Source organism: Glycine max, chromosome 13 (genome assembly GCF_000004515.6).
Source record: "Glycine max cultivar Williams 82 chromosome 13, Glycine_max_v4.0, whole genome shotgun sequence".
Classification (NCBI taxonomy): domain Eukaryota; kingdom Viridiplantae; phylum Streptophyta; class Magnoliopsida; order Fabales; family Fabaceae; genus Glycine; species Glycine max.
In genome coordinates this window covers 599,252-609,209 of record NC_038249.2, presented here as the reverse complement: position 1 = coordinate 609,209, position 9,958 = coordinate 599,252, and the positions used below count along the sequence as shown (strand labels likewise).

At 30.7% G+C, this 9,958-nt stretch overlaps 1 protein-coding gene across 5 annotated transcripts; it reads left to right on the top strand.

Moving 5' to 3' along the window:
* The first annotated feature begins 5,023 nt into the window (after positions 1-5,023).
* LOC100807763 (metal-nicotianamine transporter YSL1) lies at positions 5,024-8,385 on the top strand. Of its 5 annotated transcripts, none has more exons than XM_041007893.1 (7): positions 5,024-5,164; positions 5,285-5,687; positions 5,762-5,934; positions 6,204-6,298; positions 6,538-6,672; positions 6,767-7,065; positions 7,167-8,385. In XM_041007893.1, exons 2-7 carry the CDS (start codon positions 5,312-5,314, stop codon positions 8,093-8,095), a joined length of 2,007 nt encoding a protein of 668 aa, XP_040863827.1. In that variant the 5' UTR covers positions 5,024-5,164; positions 5,285-5,311; the 3' UTR covers positions 8,096-8,385. The 5 variants fall into 5 exon arrangements, with proteins under 5 accessions (XP_040863827.1, XP_006593834.1, XP_006593836.1 ...); XM_006593771.4 differs by having other exon boundaries at positions 7,164-8,385; XM_006593773.4 differs by having other exon boundaries at positions 5,029-5,182.
* The last annotated feature ends 1,573 nt before the right edge of the window (positions 8,386-9,958 follow it).

Here is a 9,958-nt window from a genome sequence, read left to right as displayed (position 1 = left end):
CATATTTTTACAACTGATGTCACAAAGGAGATGATACAGCGCATGCTCCCTTTGGTGGGTTTTACTCCACCTTTTATCATTTATAATCGTTTTTAATTGTTTTTTTTCCTTCCATTGCCTGCTCATTCCTTCCTGATTAAATTGTTTGACCATTCTTTTCGTTGTTCATACAGTTTCTTCCATCAGCAGCTTCCAGATTTGCCTATGGTTCCAAAAAAAATTATTACCCTTCCGCGCGGACTGGCAAAATGCACCTAGTGGCACGTCACCATCAACGATGGTGTGCCATCAATTGCTGACCCATGGTTCCACTTTCTTCATGAAAAAAAATTGATGCCTGGAGATGAGATAGTCTTCTACTTCCAATTTGATGACCATGCATGAGAGCTGTTGATCAGGAAAGATATTGAATGGGACAACAAGGACATCCACGTTGACAACTGACTTTTATTCAATGAAAAAATTTATTTTGTATTTTTTAACAAACAAACTTAAATACCTTACGATATTGAACAATCTTTTCTTTTGTTATCATCCGACAACGTTAGTTTTTTATCCCTCTCACAATATCATTTTTAAACCCACACTGCCTGCCACGTTATTTGCATGGAATTATGATAACACCATTTGACATGCGTATCCAACAACATATTAACTACCTCCTTACATAATTTACAATTTGTTCTTAATAACATCTGATACATCATTTGTTGTAATTACAATCACCAATTTTGCCAACAAATTTACATTTTTTTTTTCTTTTCTTCACATTCAATCCTTTAAAAAAACTATCTACATAATGTTTATACCACTTACACTGAAATGTCAGCCCAGGCGTCCGCACAGACCTCACACACACTAGTTTCTTTCAAACTACATCAATCGGCGAGGCTAGAAGCGAAAGAACAAGTTTATATATATATATATATATATACATAAATTATTGAGATATAAATCTGCATGAATAATTGATTCATTCAAAATGAAATAATCATTGGTATATATGTTGTGTGCAGAGTAGGAGAGCATATATACATAGATGATGTCTTCATAAGCTAATTTGGAGACGGGGGAGAAGAGAAGAAATTAGAAATAGAGAAAGAGGTGGAGAGTCAGGTAGAGGTAGCAGATACTGAGTCAAAGCCATGGTAGTTAAGAAATTTTAGTTTTTTAAAAATCTTAAATTAAAAATTTTAATTTTTCATATTTGATATCTATTTTTAAAAAAGAATAACATTTGATGAACAATTATTTGATTCTTCAGTTATTCTTTATTTCTTCCTAGTCTATTAATACAAAAATAGATTCTTCACAAAAGTGTTCTCATATAAAAGTAGCAATAACTTTTTTAAGTTAATTTTTTTTCTGTGGTAGAAATATCATGTTACTTTTATAAAATTACAAAACTGCTCTTCAACAAATTTTAACTAAAAATAAGTTTATTAAAAAATATATTTCTAACATTTTTCAAATTAATGATATTTCACTCTATATCATATATATATATATATATATATATATATATATATTATTTCACTAAATTACAAAACAGAAGATATATCAATCACTAGTGAAATTAGAAAACAAAAGGCATTGTTCAAAAGTCAAATATATCCCAATATTAATTTTTGTTTTTTCAATTCTTGCTAATTGCTGGTAGGCCTACTCTCCCACAGCTGCAATCGATTTACAGCGTATTTAATTTCAATGGTGGACCTTAGTTCCCTTATACTAATAGTATTTTTAATGGATGTAATTTAAGTAATTTATTTTGAATTTTTTATCTTATCTTAATTGATCCTTCAATGTTGTATTATAGTTAAATAATTCATATATACATTGCTCAAATGATATAATTTTTAAACTTTTTAAATTATCTTTTTAAATGAATGTTAAATAATAATAAAATATTTGATTTTTATTTATAAGTCATCGTTTGTTTAATCAGAGTTTAACTTTAAACAATCCAATATATGCTATGTAAATCGCCTCTAATTATAAAAAAAAAAAAAAAAGTTAACCAGCCATGTCTAGAAATAAAACGCTCGTTAAACAACCAACTTTGAAAATGCTCGTATGGCATATAATCTTAAGTTGCCCGTGTGAAAGCACTAAGGTCGTTGTCGTTATGGGGAACATTGGTAGCGGTCCAATTAGGGAAAAGATAGGCCAATGATAAAGGTGTAAACAAGTCAAATGATCAATGACAATGACATGAAAGTAAAAGACATATCACTGCATTGACATCGATCACTACTCCAAAGTTAACAAAGTATTTTCAAATTTAAGTTTTAATAGGTAATTATATTAAATATTTGAAGTTAAATATGTAAAGAAATAATTTTGTTATTGATAATAAATTTATTCAATGTAAATATAATTTAATTATCTTTAATAAATAATATAAAAATTACCACTCTTTGTTATTCATATCAACATTTTATATAAAATTTTGGATTATATATATATATATATATATATATATATATATATATATATATATATATATATATTTTAAACACTTCACTACATTAACATTAATTTACTATTTATCTTTATTTTTTCTTTTATCAGATTATATATATATATCAATTATCCTATTTATATTTTTCTCGTTTCTCTCAACTCTTTTGTGTGGATATTAAACAGTACTGGGTCTCCATTTATATTTATCTATAACTTTATATCCAAATTTATTTATTTAATTTATTGGTACCTGCTGCATCCAGTCATTCCAGTGCCTCCATTTTCTACGTGCTAACTGCTGAAGCCCGTGTTGTTTCTGTTCCGTGACTTCAAGAATGCAACAAGTTAATATAGTAACGTTTATTTGTAGATTTGTTATAAATGTAGACTAGTTTCGATGAGACTGTTTGTTTAGCATATAAGGAATTTCCCATCACATTTATTTATAACAGATAAGGAAAAAATAGTTAAATATAAAAAAATATATGTAATAGTATAACAAATTTACAGATGAATATAAAAAAATATATGTAATAGTATAATAATTATTCTTATTTTTCCCACAAATGTCACAGTAAAAATTGTCTTATTTGATTTTAGAATAATTTTCGAGATCTATGTATATATACAAATAAAAATAATTATATGGTTTCTATTTTTATTTATAAGATCTAATTATTTAATTTATTAAAATTAAAAAAAGTAACCAATATAATTGATTGTAATAAATGTGCTATTTTTTTCAAAAAATATCATTATCATTAATGTTCATCCCTATTCTAAATGTTTATGAATACAATTTCTATTAGTTAAATATATTTTAGTCTAAAAATAATTAATATAGATGATATTATGAATTTTATAAAAAGAAATAACCATTATTTAAAAGCTAGTTAAAAGAGCTTATAACCTCTCAAAAAATCTTACCAAATGAATTCAGTTTTATACAAAAGAATAAGCATTGTGAATTAGGCCTTATAAATAAGAACACAGGTATAATTTATAATAATATAAATAGAGTAAATGACTATTTTGATTCTTAAATGTGTTAATAAGTGACAATTTACTCACTAAAAGAATAAAAAATCTGATTTAATATTTAAATATGTAAAAAGTATGACAATTAGGTCTTACAAATAATTTAATGAAAAATTGGCCCTTAAATTTTACAAGTTAATATTAAAATAATTCTTAAACATTAACTTTTTTTTTACACATTCAGAAATTAAAATTGTCATTTACCTAGTATAAATATTTCAAACTCCATATTTAGAATTTTTTTTAAAGAAAACTTTTTATAAGTATAATTTTTGTACTAATAGCCTATTTTGTCATTGAAATATGCATTGGCTGACAATTTAGTCTCCACATTTTTTAAATCACCAAATTTAGTCCACAAATGTATAAATGTTATAACAAATTAATCCACCATTTTATTATAAGTTATATATGTTGTGAATTAATTTTTGAGTGAGTGAGTACTATAATTTTAGAATCACTCTGACATTAAGTGTCATAGTCTAAGGACCAAATGAACAGTATATTTACCAGTTGAGCAAAATTGTTACAATATTTATATATTTATAGACTAAATTGGTGATTTGTATAACACCCTGCAAATTATTCCTATTTTCTAAAAAGAGAAATGATCTCAAATGATCTTTTAAAAAAATTATTTTAAATTATTATAGTATCCTTAAAAATAGTTTACTAGAATAAAAGATATGATTGACTTTTTTTTCATAAATTTTTGATGCATCTTGTTAACTCACACCATCTGAAAAAAATGATGTATGAGTATTAACAAATCACACACTCACACACACACACATATACATACATATATATATATATATATATATATATATATATATATATATATATATATATATAATTAGTTACTAATATTTAGTTAGAATTTGTTAAACCATTTAGTTGGAATGGACACATAAAAAAAAAAACAAATAATCTAAGTAAATATTTATATGTATAGGGGGGTTTTGTTTTAGTGAAGTGACAGGAAATATTTAATGAAGTGTCTTATTTAATATTTAGTGATCCTGAACCACCATAGTCCTTATTAATCTTCATCTTCATATGACACTTCATTAAATTTTATTAGTTTTTTAAATAATAAAATTATATATGTATTATATAAACATTAGTAAATAAGTCTTTTATATGGATTGGGTTTACCCAACCCTAACATTTTTAACCCATTAATGAAACAAATAGAAATCATTAATTAATAATTATGAATCAGTTTGTTTAAATTAAAATAAGTAATTTAAAAAAATACTTATTTAATAAGAAGATAGAGTTTTCTTCTCAAAATAAGCAAACAAAACATTTTTTTAAAGGAAAAACAGTTTAAATAAAAATACTAAAAAAAAAAATTTATTTATTTTATTAAAATAAATATTTCTTTTAAAGTTTGAATAAACCAAAAATCATGTCAAGTCAACAATTGTGAAGGCAATGAAGACGAATTAGTCATGACAAAGAGTGAATATTGTTACTGTAATTAGTAATTAGACTGTCATGCAGCTAATCATGGAAGTGACTAAGGCTATGAAACTTCACCCGGCCCTATAAATGTATGTACGCCAATCGATATAATAGTTGTGCCATGCGGATCGGATCTCTTTCTACTAATTTCTTTCAAACTACACCAATCGGCGAGGCTAGAAGCGAAAAAGCAAGTTTAGATAACTAAGTTGAGATATATATATATTGCATAAGTTGTTGAGATATAAATCTGCATCAATAATTGATTCAATGAAAATGAAATAATCATTGGTATATATGTTGTGTGCAGATCGAGTAGGAGAGCATATATACATAGATGATGTCCGCACCAGCTAATTTGGAGACGGGGGGAGAAGAGAAGAAATTAGAAATAGAGAAAGAGAAAGAGGTGGAGAGTCAGGTAGAGGTAGCAGATACTGAGTCAAAGCCATGGAAAGAGCAAATAACAGTGAGAGGGTTGGTGGTGAGCATGGTGCTTGGAATCATATACAGCATAATAGCCATGAAGCTCAATCTCTCGGCTGGAATCGTTCCTAACTTCAATGCCTCTGCTGCCCTCCTTGCTTTCTTGTTTGTCCGAAGCTGGAACAAAGTTCTCCAAAAGGCTGGTTTTATCTCCAAACCCTTCACCCGGCAAGAAAACACCATCATACAGACTTGTGCTGTCTCATGCTATAGCATTGCTGTTCATGGTATGTATATTAATTAATTCCCATGCCATGGATATTATATATTATATATTATGGTGTTAATTTTTTGCATGCAGGAGGATTCGCTTCTTATCTTTTGGGATTAAACAGGAAGACGTATGAGTTGTCTGGAGTTGGGGCTGAGGGTAACAATCCAAATACTGTTAGAGATCCTGGATATGCTTGGATGACTGCCTTCCTTTTTGTGGTTTGCTTTGTTGGCCTCTTTATCTTGATTCCACTCAGAAAGGTATACTAAACTAACTACTCTTCTCTAGTAGGAGTTTTCTCATCCACCGCTCAAATCCTATCTATATTATCCCACGTGTACCACGTGGATGCCTTTTAGGTTAACAAAATTAAAGAAAGAGTAAACATCGATCGGATACATAGATAGAAGAACATTGTTTGTCTATGGAAGAACTTAGTATTAGTAAATACTATGATTTATTTCATAGAGAAGCTCAAATAACTCTGCGGCATGCTGATTTTGACCGGCACTTATTTCTTCTTGAGCAGATCATGATAGTTGACCTGAAGTTGACGTTTCCTAGTGGCTTGGCCACAGCTGTTCTCATCAATGGTTTCCACACGCAGGGGGACAAAATGGCCAAGTACACATCAAAATTCTTTTTCTTAATTTTTAAATTTAGAATAAAATTGATATAATAATTTGTAATTTTGATATTGTTACACCAATTAAAATAGAACTTAATACAGGTTATTAAAGTAAAATTTCAATTCTGAATGGAAAATCAACACAGAAAACAGTTAAGTAACTGGATTATAAGTTTTGTCCTGCTAATTAGTCATTTCTGAACCTAATTAAAGATAATGATTGAGTTGATTGCAGGAAGCAAGTTGGTGGGTTCCTGAAGTATTTTTCCATCAGTTTCATGTGGGGGTTTTTCAAGTGGTTCTTCTCAGGGACACAGGGCTGCGGATTCGCGCAGTTTCCTACCTTTGGATTGAAAGCTTGGAAGCAAACGTATGTATGATTTTAAGTTTGCTTGGGAGTGGATGCTTACATTCCATTCCATTCGAGTTGCACCTATAACTAATATTTTTGTTTGAATTTACAGATTCTATTTCGATTTTAACATGACTTATGTGGGAGCAGGGATGATTTGCCCCCACCTAGTGAATTTGTCTTTGCTCCTTGGAGCTGTTCTATCTTTTGGAGTGGTATGGCCGCTCATTGATCTTCGTAAGGGAGATTGGTTCCCGACCAATTTAGATGAGAGCAGCATGAAAGCCTTGTATGGCTACAAGGTCTTCCTGACAGTTGCTCTCATCCTCGGTGATGGCTTATACAACTTTGTCAAGATTCTAGTTTCCTCAATCCTTAGCGTACATGAAAAAATTAAGAACCGTAAAAATGGTAAGAAAAGGATTCAGAACTTGCCATTCTCGAGGTCATATTTGGTTATGAAATATTACATTCAATTCAAATATAATTTGGCTATTTGGTGGGTGCAGCAGTAAGCGGTGATCAGCAGGGGGATAACGGTGAAGAGCTTAAAAAAAAACAAGTGTTTCTGAGGGACAACATATCGATGTGGATTGGAACCGGCGGATACATAGTTTTGTCGGTGGTAGCCATAATTGTAATCCCACAAATGTTTCCTCAGCTGAAGTGGTTCTACGTGGTGGTCGCATACATCTTAGCGCCATCCCTGGCATTCTGTAACGCTTACGGAACGGGCCTCACCGACATGAACATGGCACACAATTACGGCAAAGTGGCACTCTTTGTTATAGCAGCTATGAGCGGGAGAGACAACGGGGTGGTGGCAGGACTCGTAGGTTGTGGTCTGGTTAAATCTGTGGTCTCCGTGGCTTGCACTCTGATGCTCGATTTCAAAACTGCGTATTACACCTGCACTTCTCCTAAAGCAATGTTCATATGCCAATTAGTGGGCACTGCGTTGGGATGTGTAATAGCTCCCCTCAGCTTCTTTCTGTTCTACAAGGCGTTCGATGTGGGGAACCCGCATGGGGAATTCAAGGCTCCCTATGCTCTCATTTACAGAAACATGGCAGTCTTAGGCGTCGAAGGTTTCTCGGCACTTCCCCACCACTGCTTGCAGCTCTGTTACGGGTTCTTCGCTTTCGCGGTGGCTGTGAACATGGTCAGAGACCTCTCCCCCAAGAAGATTGGGAAATGGATGCCTTTGCCCATGGTAATGGCGATACCCTTCCTTGTTGGTGCTTACTTTGCCATTGATATGGCCCTTGGGACTTTGGTTGTTTACGTGTGGCACAAGCTTAACTCCAAGAAGGCTGAGGCCATGATTCCAGCAACTGCCTCTGGACTCATTTGTGGGGAAGGCCTCTGGGCTCTCCCTGCTTCCATTCTCGCCCTTTCCAAAATTAAACCTCCTATCTGCATGAATTTTCTTGCTTCCTAGAACTTGATCATCAACTACATCAAACCAATAAATGCCATGATTAGTTAGTGTTTGCAGTTCCACCTCATACCCCCAGAAATAGAATACTACAAATATTCCTAGTGTCTCGTCATTGGGCTTTGGAACATTGTATTATTGCTTACTACAACTTAATTCGTAGCAAAAGTCAGTTCCTGTTATTGATCTCTTGGAAGGGAAGAGAATTAATTCGACTTATTTGTGTAAAACGTCAACAAATGATTTATTAAGAGAGCTGAAAAGTTGTCTATGATATAAAAAAGTTAATTTAATTGGTAGGTTGTTGAATTATTTGATATTTTTAATTAGGTTTCTATTTTTTTTAATTAAGTCTTTTGAATTTGTATTTATCTTTTAATTGGGTTTTTCTTCTAATTGCTATTACAAAAAATTTACGACAAGGATCTAAAATCCAGTATTGTTAACCTCTGTAGGTCTACACAAAATATATGTTTAGTTCAATATTTTTACCTCTACAACTTTTAAACCAGTCTTAATTATGTTCTTCTTTTCCTAATTAAGTTCTTCAATTAGTATTCTAAAATCTGCATGTTCACTCAATCCCGAGTATTCTTTAATAAACCTCACTAAGCTTCACTCTACCATAATCATGCTACAAACTCGCAATTAATTTTTCATCAAAACAGTTAGGCAAAAGGACTTAACTAAAAAAATAAATATAGATTCAAGAATCCAATTAAAAAAACAGATGGGGTACTTAATTGAATTTTGTCAAATAGTTGAAGGACTTATTGAATAATTTAACTTATAAAAAATCGCTCACTTAACATTCAGTAATGAATGTGTCTTCATTAGGTAAGAGTACCCACTTCTAAACATATACCAAAAGTGCCTAAAGGATTCATTTGTAGACAGTGGGTCCCATCTTCAACAACTATATTTGCTTCTATTTAAGTAATGAAGATGTCTTCGTTATGTAAGAAGCTAAGAATCGTTTTCTCTTCTAGTTTTCTTTATCCATAAATTGTAGTCATCCTTCTATAGGATTACTATTTATTCTTTATTCTAGTAGACTGTAATACTTTTTTCCTTATACATGTGCCATATTATCCATCCGCCATCAATCTTGGTTGTGCAGTACAATCAAACCCTAGGTTGGCACCTAATTTCTTGGTTTTGAACTCCCTTATGTTTTCATTTCATTTGTCCATATTCCCATATGACCATATGACAGTGGAGGCTTTTGCACTGGGCTTCCATTTTTGCGTTCTGTTTTATCTAACTTAATCAGTCACTAAAGTTCTCCCCCTAGTCTCCCTAATTGTAATTTCCATCTCTTCAATATTTTCTTTGGAAACTACCTAATCAATATTTAAATTTTGAAACGTAGCAAAATCTATCGTCCATCTATTATTTATTACTATTAATAAAATCATGTCCATTTGAGACAAGTTTCGCCCTCTCATAAGTTTTCATTTTTAAGAACAAATAAAGAAAGAAAATATAAAAAATTGAATAAGTGTCCGATTCAAATTTAAATCTCTTTATATCAAAATATCTTTTTTTTTTATCTTTTTACTCTTTTTTATTTCAAATTGAAAATATTACTATTAATAAAATCATATCCACCGGATATATGTGTCACCCACTCATAAATTTTCATTTTTTAAAAGAAATAAAAAGTAAAAAAAAAATTGAACAAGTCACAGGTTCAAATTTGATACTATTTTTATCAAAATATCTTCCTTCTTTCACTATTAGAAAAAGGTTATTCTACATCGGTTAAAATATACTTTCTACGATGATTATTACCAATGACGTAACCACCGTCGTAGAAAGTTTCATTTTCTACAATGGTTCGATAAAAATCATTTTAGAAAAATG